At 39.6% G+C, this 16,412-nt stretch overlaps 1 protein-coding gene across 4 annotated transcripts in view; it reads right to left on the reverse strand.

The window, feature by feature from the left end:
- The window catches only part of DIP2C (disco interacting protein 2 homolog C), a 471,590-nt gene that overhangs the window by 207,744 nt on the left and 247,434 nt on the right, over positions 1–16,412 (reverse strand). For 2 of the 4 annotated variants that reach the window (XM_066387147.1, XM_066387146.1), the window contains exons 2-3: positions 13,111–13,182; positions 10,562–10,729 (exon numbers count right to left, since the gene is read on the reverse strand). In XM_066387147.1, coding sequence (XP_066243244.1) covers positions 10,562–10,729; positions 13,111–13,182 — 240 coding nt within the window. The remainder of the gene's footprint in view (positions 1–10,561; positions 10,730–13,110; positions 13,183–16,412) is intronic. The other 2 variants (XM_066387148.1, XM_066387149.1) reach the window with 1 other exon arrangement.

The following is a 16,412-nucleotide window of genomic DNA, read 5'->3' on the forward strand; positions in this document are numbered from 1 at the left end:
TGTTTGTGGCATTTTGGGGGGGTTTTACTTCACCTTTTTAACTCACTAGCAGTGCTCCCATCCCTGGCTCTCCATTTTATCTAGTTCTTGTTCGACTAAATACAATAGTAAATTTTTAGTTTGTCTCCCCATTTTTCCATTTTCCTCTTATTCCTCTCATCATAACTCTTAGACAACCAACACCTAAAAGCAAATCATTTTATTCTTGACCCAAATTTTTTCCTTATTTGCTTTTTGTGGGTCCATACGCCCTTTTTTTTTCTTTTCTTTTTTTTTTTTTTTTTTTTTTTTTGCCCCTTTATTACTTTTCCCCAATTCAGGCCCTCCATCACAGGCATTGTTTATTATAATTCACAGTTCACCACAAGATTTTCTCAAGAAAGAGGGGAGAGAAGAGGAGAGGAAAAACGGAGGGGGGGAATAATTTCCTTTTTTTAAAAATTTTTATTTTATTTTTCTTTATTTCATTATTAATTTTTTTTAAAAAAAACAACTATTTTCGATTTTTTATTTTTTTTATTTTTTTTTAACTTTTTATTCTTTATTAAATCTCATTAATACTATCAACAAAACCACCCTCAGATGCCATTAAGGAAGAGAAAATCGAATATCATGGATACAAAAGAAAGAGAGGTAACACAGCTAGATGAGGAAAAATCTATGGAGAAAAAATTTAATATATTGGAAACCTTGGAGCTAAATGACAGAGAATTCAAGATAGAAATCCTAAAAATCCTCCGAGATATACAAGAAAACACAGAAAGACAATTTAGGGAGCTCAGAAAACAACTCAATGAACACAAAGAATATATGTCCAAGGAAATTGAAACTATAAAAACAAATCAAACAGAGATGAAAAACTCAATTCACGAGCTGAAAAACGAAGTAACAAGCTTAGCTAATAGAACAGGTCAGATAGAAGAGAGGATTAGTGAAATAGAAGACAAGCAACTTGAGGCACAGCAGAGAGAAGAAGAAAGAGACTCAAAAATTAAAAAAAATGAGATAGCCCTACAAGAATTATCTGACTCCATCAAAAAGAATAACATAAGAATAATAGGTATAACAGAGGGAGAAGAGAGAGAAAATGGAATGGAGAACATACTCAAACAAATAATAGATGAGAACTTCCCAAGCCTGTGGAAAGAACTAAAGCCTCAAGTTCAAGAAGCAAACAGAACTCCGAGTTTTCTTAACCCCAACAAACCTACTCCAAGGCATATCATAATGAAATTGACACAAACCAACAGCAAAGAAAAAATTCTCAAGGCAGCCAGGGAAAAAAAGAATACAACATATAAAGGAAGGCCCATTAGATTATCATCAGATTTCTCAGCAGAAACTCTACAAGCTAGAAGAGAGTGGACCCCAATATTTAAAGTCCTGAAAGAGAGGAACTTTCAGCCACGAATACTATACCCATCAAAGCTATCCTTTAAATATGAAGGAGAAATAAAAACATTCACAGATACAGAAAAGATGAGGGAATTTATCATCAGAAAACCCCCACTCCAGGAATTACTAAAGGGGGTTCTCCAATCAGATACAAAGAACAAAAAAAAAAACAGAGCCACAAGTAAAAGCTCCAAGAAGAACACAATAAAACCAAATTTAAACTGTGACAACAACAAAAAGAAAGAGGGGGAGAAGATGGAGATTAACAGTAGCAAAGGACGATGGAGTGCAAAAGTACTCACAAAATAGTGCACTACAATGAACAGGGTAGGGACCCTTTTCATTACTCAAAGGTAACCACCATTGAAAAAACCACCACAGAAGCACATGAGATAAAAAATATAGCAACAGAGGAAAGATGTATGGAATACAACCAAATAAAAACAAAAGATAGAAAAACGAAAGAGAAGGATCAAACAAGACACAAAACTAACAGAAAGCAAGATATAAAATGGCAATAGGGAACTCACAAGTATCAATAATTACACTAAATGTAAATGGATTAAACTCACCAATAAAAAGGCACAGAGTAGCAGAATGGATTAAAAAAGAAAATCCAACTGTATGCTGCCTACAGGAAACTCATCTATGTAACAAGGATAAAAACAAATTCAAAGTGAAAGGCTGGAAAACAATACTCCAAGCAAATAACATCCAAAAAAAAGCAGGTGTAGCAATACTCATATCGGATAATGCTGACTACAAGACAGGAAAAGTACTCAGAGACAAAAATGGCCATTTCATAATGGCTAAGGGGACACTGAATCAAGAAGACATAACAATTCTTAATATATATGCACCAAACCAAGGAGCACCAAAATATATAAGACAGCTACTTATTGATCTTAAAACAAAAACTGACAAAAACACAATCATACTTGGTGACCTCAATACACCGCTGACGGCTCTAGATCAGTCATCCAAACAGAGAATCAACAAAGACATAGTGGCCTTAAACAAAACACTAGAGCACCTGGATATGATAGACATCTACAGGACATTTCATCCCAAAGTGACTGAGTATACATTTTTCTCCAGTGTACATGGATCATTCTCAAGAATTGACCATATGTTGGGCCACAAAAACAACATCAGCAAATTCAGAAAAACTGAAGTTGTACCAAGCATATTTTCTGATCATAAAGCCTTGAAACTAGAATTCAACTGCAAAAAAGAGGAAAAAAATCCCACAAAAATGTGGAAACTAAACAACATACTTTTAAAAAATGAATGGGTCAAAGAAGAAATAAGTGCAGAGATCAAAAGATATATACAGACTAATGAAAATGACAATACGACATATCAGAATCTATGAGATGCAGCAAAAGCAGTAATAAGAGGGAAATTCATATCACTTCAGGCATATATGAACAAACAAGAGAGAGCCCAAGTGAACCACTTAACTTCCCACCTTAAGGAACTAGAAAAAGAAGAACAAAGACAACCCAAAACCAGCCGAAGAAAGGAGATAATAAAAATCAGAGCAGAAATAAATGAATTAGAGAACAGAAAAACTATAGAAAAAATTAATAGAACAAGGAGCTGGTTCTTTGAAAAGATCAACAAAATTGACAAACCCTTGGCAAGACTTACCAAGGAAAAAAGAGAAAGAACTCATATAAACAAAATCCAAAATGAAAGAGGAGAAATCACCACGGACACCGTAGATATACAAAGAATTATTGTAGAATACTATGAAAAACTTTATGCCACTAAATTCAACAACCTAGAAGAAATGGATAAATTTCTAGAACAATACAACCTTCCTAGACTGAGTCAAGAAGAAGCAGAAAGCCTAAACAGACCTATCAGTAAAGAAGAAATAGAAAAAACCATTAAAAACCTCCCCAAAAATAAAAGTCCAGGCCCTGACGGCTATACCAGCGAATTTTATCAAACATTCAAAGACTTGGTTCCTATTCTACTGAAAGTCTTCCAAAAAATTGAAGAAGAAGCAATACTTCCAAACACATTTTATGAGGCCACCATAACCCTCATACCAAAACCAGGCAAGGATGGCACAAAAAAAGAAAACTACAGACCAATATCTCTAATGAATACAAATGCTAAAATACTAAACAAAATACTAGCAAATCAAATACAACAACATATTAAAAAAATAATACATCATGATCAAGTGGGATTCATCCCAGAATCTCAAGGATGGTTCAACATACGTAAAACGGTTAACGTAATACACCATATCAACAAAACAAAGAACAAAAACCACATGATCTTATCAATAGACGCAGAAAAGGCTTTCGATAAAATACAACACAATTTTATGTTTAAGACTCTCAACAAAATGGGTATAGAAGGAAAATATCTCAACATGATAAAGGCCATATATGATAAACCATCAGCTAACATCATATTAAATGGCACTAAACTGAAGGCTTTCCCCCTTAAATCAGGAACAAGACAGGGTTGTCCACTCTCTCCACTCTTATTTAATGTGGTACTAGAAGTTCTAGCCAGAGCAATCAGACAAGACAAAGAAATAAAAGGCATCCATATCGGAAAAGAAGAAGTAAAGGTATCACTTTTTGCAGATGATATGATCCTATACATCGAAAACCCCAAAGAATCCACAAAAAGACTACTAGAAACAATAAGCCAATACAGTAAGGTCGCAGGATACAAAATTAACATACAGAAGTCAATAGCCTTTCTATATGCCAACAATGAAACAACTGAGAAGGAACTCAAAAGAATAATCCCCTTCACGATTGCAACAAAAAAAATAAAATACTTAGGAATAAACATAACAAAGAATGTAAAGGACTTATATAATGAAAACTATAAACTATTGTTAAGGGAAATCGAAAAAGATATAATGAGATGGAAGAATATACCTTGTTCTTGGCTAGGAAGAATAAATATAATCAAGATGGCTATATTACCCAAAGCAATATACAAATTTAATGCAATTCCCATCAAACTTCCAATGACGTTTTTTAAAGAAATAGAGCAAAAAATCATTAGATTTATATGGAACTATAAAAAACCCCGAATAGCCAAAGCAATCCTAAAGAAAAAGAATGAAGCTGGGGGCATTACAATACCTGACTTCAAACTATATTATAGGGCCACGACAATCAAAACAGCATGGTATTGGCAGAAAAATAGACAATCAGACCAATGGAACAGAATTGAAAGTCCAGAAATAAAACCACATATATATAGTCAAATAATTTTTGATAAAGGGGCCAACAACACACAATGGAGAAAAGAAAGCCTCTTCAATAAATGGTGCTGGGAAAACTGGAAAGCCACATGCAAAAGAATGAAACTGGACTACAGTCTCTCCCCCTGTACAAAAATTAACTCAAAATGGATCAAAGATCTAAACATAAGATCTGAAACAATTAAGTACATAGAAGAAGACATAGGTACTCAACTCATGGACCTGGGTTTTAAAGAGCATTTTATGAATTTGACTCCACAGGCAAGAGAAGTGAAGGCAAAAATTAATGAATGGGACTACATCAGACTAAGAAGTTTTTGCTCAGCAAGAGAAACTGATAACAAAATAAACAGAAAGCCAACTAAATGGGAAATGATATTTTCAAACAACAGCTCAGATAAGGGCCTAATATCCAAAATATACAAAGAACTCATAAAACTCAACAACAAACAAACAAACAATCCAATAAAAAAATGGGAAGAGGATATGAATAGACACTTCTCCCAGGAAGAAATACAAATGGCCAACAGATATATGAAAAGATGCTCATCTTCTTTAGCTATTAGAGAAATGCAAATCAAAACGGCAATGAGATACCATCTCACACCTGTTCGATTAGCTGTTATTAGCAAGACAGGTAATAGCAAATGTTGGAGAGGCTGTGGAGAAAAAGGAACCCTCATACACTGTTGGTGGGAATGTAAAGTAGTACAACCATTATGGAAGAAAGTATGGTGGTTCCTCAAAAAACTGAAAATAGAACTACCTTATGACCCAGCAATCCCTCTACTGGGTATATATCCCAAAAACTCAGAAACATTGATACGTAAAGACACATGCAGCCCCATGTTTATTGCAGCATTGTTCACAGTGGCCAGGACATGGAAACAACCAAAAAGCCCATCAATAGATGACTGGATAAAGAAGATGTGGCACATATACACTATGGAATACTACTCAGCCATAAGAAATGATGACATCGGAACATTTACAGCAAAATGGTGGGATCTTGATAACATGATACGAAGCGAAATAAGTAAATCAGAAAAAACCAGGAACTGTATTATTCCATACGTAGGTGGGACATAACAGTGAAACTAAGAGACATTGATAAGAGTGTGGTGGTTACGGGGGGGAGGGGGGAATGGGAGAGGGAAAGGAGGTGGGGAGGGGCACAAAGAAAACAAGATAGAAGGTGACAGAGGACAATCTGACTTTGGGTGGTGGGTATGCAACATAATTGAACGACAAGATAACCTGGACTTGTTATCTTTGAATATAAGTATCCTGATTTATTGATGTCACCCCATTAAAAAAATAAAATTATTATTAAAAAAAAAAAATAATAATAATAATAAATAACAGGACATTCACATGCTCAAAGCACAGCTGTCTGTGATAAAATACTTATCCCACTGAGTGCAACAGATTGTGCACCAAGATGAGAACGACTGTCTTCCTGGGTTAACAGTTAATTTACATTTAACTGATAAATGTTCATTTCAGGTAGGAATTCAATCTGGGAAAAATTCATGCTAAGTCACAGACAGGTAACACCAATTTAAATACTTGTATGTTTCCTGTTCTGGGACTTAACCTTGTATCCCACATCCTAACCATGAACAAATGACAGAGTGTAACTCCTGGATCAAACCCAAACCACCCCTGCTCCTGGGGCAGGCCATGTGCCCCTGGGCATACAATGGGCAAATATGGTGTCCATGCCCAGGGAGATTGTGGCTCTTGTGGCAGAATGAAAATATGGACCAAAGTGTAAACCCAGCACCAGAGAAACTCAGTGGCTGTTCATTTAATGAGATGAGTCAGACAAGCTGACCACAGCTCAGGAAAGCAGCAGAGCAGCCAGCTTCACTTCCCAAACAATACCAGAACACAAGGGCATGTGTCTCAGGTTTATACCCTTAAATACAGTGTGAGAGAATGAGAAAGTTCTTTTGTCTTATGAGACCAAACCGCAAAATTCACAAGGGCTCAACTTGCCAATGACAGGCAACCTCCTCCTCATGGCACAGTTGGAGAACTTGTGGCTGGGCTCAGAGGCTGCTCGCTCCAGGCCCCTCAAGGAACAGGATTACAAAGGACAGGGGATCCTCAGTGACAGAACTGAACACCAAGATTTCTCAACCTGAACTCTGAAATTAGTAATAAAATAAAATTCAGCTGATTGAATGAGTGGAGGTCCAAAACCATGTTATCTTTTAACCCTTCAGATATGGAAAAAATTATGAGCACTTAATATATCATTTACCATTTAAATTTACCCAAGTGAGAAATCAAGATAAAACTGTGATCTTGAAGAAGAGCTTCCCCAAGGCAGTAAAGGTCCATTTGCTGATGTGTTTGGGGCATCACCAGGGTAACACTTGGCATCCACCCCTCCTGGACAAGCTCTCCAAACTCCCTTGTTCCTTCAGGTAAGCCACACCTGCCTCACTGCTCAGCCGGGGACCTGTGGTGGGTTGATGACGGATACACCAACTCCCACCAACCACAGTTGTGCAGGGGGCCTGGACTCCAGCAGCCAATCTGTCAGGTGCAGATATAGTTCCAGGTCCATCTACCCAGTTCATCCTTTAACAATGTCTGCTGACTACCCACCGTTGTAGAAAGGAAACAGGGGTCCCACTGTGGGCTGGGGTGGGGTAGGTTGGGGTGGAATCACCAAATATGCAAGCACAACCACTGTCTACAATATTATAAGTATTTCAGAAGTAGGATCATGAAGATCAGGACTGGAGGGCCTGTCCTAACCTGAGGGACCACAAAGGAATCCATGTAGAAGTAACACCTGAATTGAAGTTCAAATGATGCAGATGTAGGCAAAGGGTACAGCATGTGCAGAATGGCTGACACGAACATCAGAGGAGCATGAAGATCTGAGGAACTACAAAGGCCAGGCCACCGTGTATAAGACCCTCTGACACAGCTGAATCTCAACTCCATGCAGGGCCATCTATCATCTCCAGTGGAAACAAAGGCAGACAAATTCTTTAATATATATATTTTTAATATATTTTTATTTTTTTATTTTATTTATTCATTTTAGAGAGGAGAGAGAGAGGAGAGAGAGACAGGGGGGAGGAGCTGGAAGCATCAACTCCCATATGTGCCTTGACCAGGCAAGCCCAGGGTTTTGAACCGGTGACCTCAGCATTTCCAGGTCGACACTTTATCCACTGCGCCACCACAGGTCAGGCAAGGCAGACAAATTCACCCTGACCAGGTTGTCTCTTCTCTGAGGCTGTTCCTATGGATCCTACAGCCAATTTCCAGAAGGCAGGAAGGACAGAGACAGATTTGCGTCCCCAGTCACCTTAACCAAATTACCAAGATTGTTTCAACTATTCAGTCACGACAAAGCCGAGTGGCTGTTGAAGAAAACTTAAGTTGGGCCTGGAGAAGACTAAATCCACATAAATCACTTAGCACTGAGAAATATTTGATGGACAATCATGTAGAAAGCTGAATCTAGTTAATATACACATTATGAGCAGTGGTGGGATTCAAATCATTTAACAACCGTTCTCTGCCCTAATGTCCATTTTAAGTATAAAAAAAGATATACCGAAAGGTAGTTTATTATTTCATGCACTTAATACTCAAATAAGAATAAAAGAGGTACACGAAACCAGATTATAAGAAAGACTTTTAAAATGTTAATAAAAAATACTAAGTAATATCTGACAAAAACCAATAAAACTGTTATTTAAGATATTTCCATATTGTTTCTTGATTGGCATCTTCACTTGCAATTTTTTTCCACCTACAGACGGAATGAAAATCACTATGGGCTCTTAGAATACGCTGTTGCGCAGATGAATGTTAAAAAAGAGTGAGCAATGTAAATTTGTTATTTCCACATTGGGCAGCTACCCAGGCACCTATGTTAGAGAGAACCCTGATTACAAGTGCCATTTTAACAATCAGTTCGCCAAACTCAACAAAATATTAGGTATCAGTTCTGCTGAACCGGTGTGAATCAGCTGAATCCCACCACTGGTTATGAGAAAGGAGGACTATATTTGGGCAAGAAAAATTTCACTATTCATAGTAAGCCTGGAATTAACTACTTCTTGCCACAAGGGCCCCTTCCTGAAAACCCTGGAGAGTCAGCAAAAGTTGTCACTATGTGAAGATATTCCTGAAGAGAATGGATTTTCATTTCTTTTTTCACAAAATGTATCAAGTTTACAGAACAAAAGATCTTGAAAGAGATACTACATAGCCAAAAACTGTAAGAAGACTCATACCAAATGAGTTCTCCTAAATAATACTATTGCTTTGAAAATGATTTTCAATATAGTCTTTCTGATCTTTTCCTTTATGAATATATCATTTTCATTTTTCTTTCCAGATTCTGGCACAACTTTTCTCACCTAGATTTAGGTGCATATTCAACACTGCGCTCATCAATACGCCATATCTTCCAGGCGAACGCCAGCCACACAGATACTCTGTGACGGTCGCTCAGCAGGGATGAAAACCAGGAAACCACCTGCTCCTTGGGCGCCTTCCCCGGGACAGGCTGCTAGCTCTGACTTGAGCTATTGGTTTTTGCTGAATACCTAAACAGGCTGTTCTAATTCATAATCACGTGTCCCAAATAATAGTGTGGAAATATTTTTATAACACTTTCTGGATAAGTCCTAGAATTTTTTCTGATAAAACACAATGTGCTGCACACAGATCCTAAAGCAAAAGCAAAATTTCTAAAACTGATCTAGAAAGAATTATTCTGTTGTAAAATGATACGCTCTCCTCATGGCTTCTCAAGGACAAAGTCCTTTACGGGTAATTGTTCACCCAGGGCAAATTCTCAAAAATAAACATTAATAGTAAAAACTGGAGAACTCACTGGGCCTCCAGTCTCTGAACCTGAATCATGCCATCTCCTTCCCAGTGGGCCTGGGCTGGACCACAAGGCCTACAGAGCAGCATCCCCAAGCAGGCTCTCCCGTCTTCAAATTTCAATTAGGTGTGTGAGACTTCGTAATTGTGAAAAGGACTCATAGTTAACACTCGACTACACCACCCACTCACCAACCCTCCATTCTTCCTGCAAGGACATTCATTATATCAGTCAGCAAGTGGCTCAGAGGGGAGCAAAGGAAGCCACGTGGGGTGATCAGGCTGGGTGACTCTTTTGAGATCCTGAGGGTCAATTGTAACATCAAATTTTCTCTATTATTTGTGCATGACTTTTATTTGAGGTAAAACCCTGAAAATAAGCCTAAAACTTACAAATGCTTATTTTCTCATTCTACTAAAAGGTGCATTGAACTCACCTTTTTGGGCTTCATGTATTTAAAATATTATCCACTAAATAATTTTGACCTCTGTGGATCATTATCTAAGAATACACTGTGAGTAAATGGTTTTATTTTTCAATCAAATCTCATCACACTGCCTTTGGGGGACAGCAGTGTGAAGGGCTGTAGCTCTCACTCCTCTCAGCAGGTTTCAGAGGTCAGGAACTACTAGTTCTTTGCTGATGTGTTTGGTATTAGACAAAGGTCAGCAGAAGACAAACAATTTTAAAAAGAATTGTAGAATTTGTCATGCATTTTGCTTCCTCAAGTGTTTTGTAAGCAGTGTCCCAACTGCGAAAATAGGGTTGTTAAAACAGCATATCTGATTCTAATAGAGAACCCTCAGAATTGGCCCCCAGTCAGTGGGTGGTCGTGGTTCCAGAACCTGTGATAACTCTGTGACCTAGGAGCACTGTGGCCTCTGAAAACTTGTGTGACCTCAGCTAGAGAGTGGGGAATCAGACATGGGATCTCCTGGGGTCCACAACGCTAAGCCCTGCACTTCTGTTCTGAATGGCACTGGGTAAAGGTCTATTTCAAACATTTCACTGTCATGGGGTCCCTCTCTCGCTTAGAAAAGTGCGCTCACCGAAACGAAAGTAAAACAGAGGCCGGTTTCCCACGGTGCTGGCCACCCGCTCCCTGCCAGCGGCTTCTCTGATGTCACACACCCCGATGTGGCCAGAGTGTGGCATTCTCCGCGAGGCGCCTTCACTGTGCTGCAGTCTACACCGGGCCACCGCAGCTCCGTTTGCTGCTGTAACAAGTCGAAAAAAAACTAATTAATTCAAACTTTAGTTTTTTTTAAATTTGTTACAGCGCTGAGCAGAGCTGCTGACCCCATGCAGAAAAGCACAAAGAACACCAAAGGGACCACACGACACAGGTACCACCCTGAGCATCTAGACCACATAGTCAGCCATGTTCTTGGCACCATGGCTGAAAAATGATTTTCTGAGAACTGCTTCTGTTTTACTCTTCTTTTGTAAGGCAAAGAAATGAGAACCCAACAATGTCAAGAGCCTAGTCAGCCTGCCAGCCTAGATGTGCAGGGGCCACCTGCTGAAAGGGATTCATAATCATGAGCCATGAAGATGAACATCACCACATAGTACAACTAGAGGATGAAAGAAAGAGAAGAGAGGGAGATCATCGTCTACTCCTCTGCTCACACAGGCTCCTAAAGCCTTTCACCAGTGGGCATGAGTCAACCAAAAACTTGATTTGTTTTTAGTTCACTTGGCTTATTCCTTCTAAAACTAGACAACAGGAAACCCATCCACCCCATTAGCTAAGTCAGGCTGTACAACAAGCCCATATTTGTGTTAACTCTCTTAAGAATCAGGGAAAGAAAAACACACACACACAATCAAAACAAAGGCCCTGGCCGGTTGGCTCAGTGGTAGAGCGTCGGCCTGGCGTGTAGGAGTCCCAGGTTTGATTCCCAGCCAGGGCACACAGGAGAAGTGCCCATCTGCTTCTTCACCCTTCCCCCTCTCCTTCCTCTCTGTCTCTCTCTTCCCCTCCTGCAGCCAAGGCTCCATTGGAGCAAAGTTGGCCGGGGCACTGAGGATGGCTCTGTGGCCTCTGCCTCAGGCACTAGAATGGCTCTGGTTGCAATGGAGCAATGCCCCAGATGGGCAGAGCATCGCCCCCTGGGGGCATGCCGGGTAGATCCCGGTCGGGCGCATGCGGGAGTCTGTCTGACTGCCTCCCCGTTTCTAGCTTCAGGAAAAAAAACAAAAAACAAACAAACAAAAACAAACAAATAAACAAAAACTACAGCCTAACCAGTGGTAGCTCAGTGGAGAGACCATTGACCTGGGATGCTGAGGTTCCAGGTTCAAAACCCCAAGGTCACTGGCTTGAGCTTGGGAGCATCAAAATGATCCCATGATCTCTGGTCTGAGTGTGGGATCATAGACATGACCCCATGGTCACTGTCTTCAGCTCAAGATCGCTAGCTTGAGCAAGGGATCACTGGCTCGGCTGGAGTACTCCTCCCTGCAGTCAAGGCACATGTGAGAAGCAATCAATGAACAACTAAAGTGCAGCCACTACAAGTTGATGCTTCTCATCTCTCTCTCTTTCCCTCTCCCTCTCTCAAAACACAAAACAAAACAAACAAAAATCTTAAAAAATAAACACAAAGCTATAAACACAGCAGAAGCTCAATACACAAATTGCTTCCTGGAATGTGAGCTCCAGGAGATGGTCCTAACCCTGACAGAGCACTACTGGTCGCAGCCTGGAGATCAGGAGGTACAGAGTTTGGGAATCTGTGTGCTACATGCAGCTGCAGCCTTAACCCTTCTCTAGCAGAAACATCTGAGCAGATTTAAAAATTATTTTAACAGTGAAAACTGTAGAGTTCAGGCGGCACCTTCAAATTTATGCTATCATTTCTCCTACAGTACAGCATTACCTGCATTAGCTTTATGCCATCCCAAAGCCTCATCATCTCAAGGTCACCCTGAAACCAAACTGAGCTTCATTAGAACTGAAGCGTGAGACCTCCAGCCAGCCTGGTATCATTTTCAGTTTCTTGGAGTGCACAGACCTAGCTCAAGTGCAAAGAGTCTACAAATCTGGACATGGAACGAAACACACTTTGTACTTTCAGGAAGAACCCATAACATTTTACAATCAGATTTCAAAGCAAAACAAACCTTTATGATTTCATAATCCCAGGCAGGATATTATACAATTTTTTGGTTTCTAGATGTGGTCGTGTGGTCGGACTCCCAATGACTTCAACAAAAACCCTGGATGAATTTAAACTATTGTATAAGCAATAGCAATAATTTTTAACTCACCAAACCAAAAGTCATGTTTAAATCATAACTTCTCTCATCTTTTTTATGATTACAGCATTTTGAAGTAATCAACCACATTATTGCCTCTACAATAAAATACTTATTAAATATATTAGGCACACTCATAGAATATCATATGTGTGTTCTACATTTATAAAACATACATGCAGTCATACAAAGGACTTAGATGGGGCTAGCACAGTGTCAGGAGCGCAGTCCTCATGCAAATCAGGGACTAAGAAAGGATGTGTGCTCAGTTCTTTCTCTTGCATGTTGCAGTTAAGTCTTTAAACTAGATAACATATCATCAAAGTTTACATACTCGTAGGCTGGGGCAGGTAGGCGCCAATTAATTTTGACCTCTTCTTCTCATATCCTTTTTGTGTAATGTCACCTATAAGAGAAGGAGAGAAAGATTCAGAATGGTCCCCACGCATAGAAGTGATTAATAACTCAACAAAGTCTAAGACATGTAGTCACAACTGTGTTTTCTGTTTGACTTATAATTATAATTTTAAAATAAAACACTTTACTCATTCACCTTGACCTTTCCCCTGCCATCAAACAAAAATGCTTTCCCGGCCCTCCTTGCAAGGTTTCAGCTCTGAAAGGCTGCAGAATTAGATTCTTAAAATCTTATTCACATCTGCCAGAGCAGGAAACCACCCCAGTCTTCACAGCTCTCATTAGACTAGTCAACCACAAACTGTGCAGGTCCACATCAGTTAGAGCTGCCCTAAAGCATCAATGATTAGCACCTTCTTCCATTAATGAGATTTTTTTCTCTTAGGCATTTCAGTCCCAAGGACTTTAAACTGCTACGGTATTTTTGAAAATAAGTGACCTAGACCAAATGGAACATTAAATAAAACAAAGCTAAAGAACATGGGACCTATGGAAATCTAAAATATATGAGAAAGGTGCTTATCAGTAAAATAAGAATTACAATGTTAAAACCAGAATTTCACAGACAGAAGAGCAGGAGCCATAATCACCATGCTGACATTCTTCCTAAGTGCTGAGTACATGGCATCAAATAACCTGTATGACATACAACAGCCTTTTTAAATATAAGCCCTAATGCATACAAAACATGAATTTTTTTCCCTTGAATTTTTTTAGAATCTAATTTTTTTGTAATGTCTGATCAATCTTTCAATCCCAGAAGAGCCAAAAACTGGTGTTTGAATAAAAATATAGCAAGCAAATGAACAGTTATATGGGTCATACACAAATTGGTAAATTTGCTTTTTCTAGTGAGATATGCTTACTAAAGTTGGTCAGACCATTAAGTGCTCTCAGTGATTAATGTCTGATGTGTAACTCACAGCTCACTGTAGTCTTGTTTACCCCTCAAAACACATGACTCATATTGAAACACAGAATTATAAACAACAGAAGATACAAAAAAAAATGCATCCTGCTCTCTGTTGATGCGCATTTTTGAGGCCACACATACGTGGGCTGCCACTGTCAGTGCGCTGATCAGACTAAAGTGCAACACTGCCCCCATCCCAGGTCTGCCACACTCTGTACCTACATTCATTCACCATTCAGGGCTGGGGCTGGTCCGTACTCTTGGAAAGACCCCATCATAACTCCAATTTTAAAATAATGTCCAAAATATCCACACCCAAAATACTCAAATGCACGTGCACACTCTGGAATAGCTTTGTGACTGATCAGGACAAGGGAGTAAGTGAACACAGAAATGCTGACTGAGAAGTGTCTCTCATACCTTACCCCACCCTTCAGAAATCTCTCTAGCTCAGCAGTTTTCAACTGGTGTGCCACAGGATTTTTAAAACATGCAACACCTGACTATTTAATCAGGGCACTGACCTCATTTCCCTTAGATTGTAAAAAAAAAAAAGGGAAAAGGACAACAGCTAATACAATGGCTGTCTGATGTGTACGAGTCAAAATTACCCCTTTATTTTTGTCAGATCAGCAAAAAATGTATTTTTTGGTGTGCCACAGAATTTTAGTAATTAGTGTATTTGTGCCATGAGACAAAAAGGTTGAAAATCGCTGTTCTAACTGACTGCTCATTGTTTAATATCATGAGAAAAACAACTGGCTTTGAGAAAACATGATAAAATAACCTGCATAAAAAGGCACTTTCTGCTCTTTGACAGCAAAGCAGGAGCAAGCCCCAGCCGTCCCCTCAGCATCTCTGACTAGAGAAGGCAGTTGTCCCTACCTCCCCAGCAGATTCACTGTATTTCACCAGTGTTCTTCCCAGACCAGTCTTTGGAAATAACAAAACTATCAGGAGGCTAATTTCCATGCTAATTGTACTCCCGCTTAATCCACTTTGGCTCATGCTCAGCATTTTACAAATTCTAAAACAGTTTGCTTCCTGCAATGGAGGGGACACCTGGATGAAATAAAAGCAGAGACTAGGAAAAGAAACACGTGAGCAGGAGTGTATCAGGGTATCCAACGACTAGAACATACTGGCCTCCTACGAGGCTCCCTGCACACTAGGCAGACACCTCCTGCTTAGAGGGCGCACAACCCCAGACATCCTCACTGGCCATTCAGGACCTGACAGCTCACGCATCTATGCATGATTCCACCACCCAGTCTCATCCTTGGCAAACCAACACCATTTCAACTTGTTGTACACCCAAAACTCAGCTCAAATTTTAAAAATCTCTCAGATGAACATTTAAATATAAGAAGGTTTCCTCCTTCTATTTTCAGTGTAAACTAACTTCACAAGAAATTCACTTTGAACTCTGTTTTTAAATTGTCTTATTTTGGAAAACTCCAATTTGCTAAGACCTTACAATTAAAGAAAAAATGCACTTTCCCCAAGAAATCATGACCCCTATTAAAAGGGAAGATGTCACTGTGGCCCTGTCCTACATGTCCTAAATAATCTCTTAATCCTTACAACAATTAACTTTACAGGTAAGCAACTGTTGGTCACATTAGTCTGTAAAATACGATTTTTACGTTTGCTCTCTTATAGTTTGCGCATTGGGGGCTGGGCAGCGCCAGGTGCATGTGGTCTGTGAAATTGCAAATTACCTTCCTGCTTGGGAAGGGCTGTTGTTTTGCTAATGTTTGCTGGAGGAAAGGTTTTTGTGCCACAAAGTTTTGAAAAGAGAGAGAAGAAGAAGAGGGCTGAGAAAAAAAAGCCGTGTTTGCGAAGTGAGAGAGAAGAGAATGCAGAGTGCTGAAGAAAGAAGCCATGTTGGCAGGGAGAGAGAAGGTGTGCAGATGGGGAACCAGAGGTGAGGGGCTTTGCGAGCTCCACTGAGACTGGTAAGGCCTTTGATTCTAGGAGAAACCAGACAATATTCTCCTGGTTGTAGAACTGGAGAACGTGTCAGTGGCTTTGGGAGAGGGAAGTGTTTACCCTGCCTGTTTGCTCGTCAGCCAGTGCGAGACTTTAATAAAGGCCCACCATTTTTTGGCTCCACTGTTTCTTTACCGTCCGAATTCAATGGGAACCTGCATGCGAATGGCCACGAAGACAGCAGCCCCTGGCCCTACAGCAACTGAGGCACAAATAATACTTACTCATGCTACTTACTCAGAGCCCCAGATCTAAAAAGAAAACAAAGCTAGTCCAAGTTCAGAGCTTTCCCCACTGAAACCATACTCAGAATC

The sequence above is a fragment of the Saccopteryx leptura genome, chromosome 5 (genome assembly GCF_036850995.1).
Source record: "Saccopteryx leptura isolate mSacLep1 chromosome 5, mSacLep1_pri_phased_curated, whole genome shotgun sequence".
Classification (NCBI taxonomy): Eukaryota; Metazoa; Chordata; class Mammalia; order Chiroptera; family Emballonuridae; genus Saccopteryx; species Saccopteryx leptura.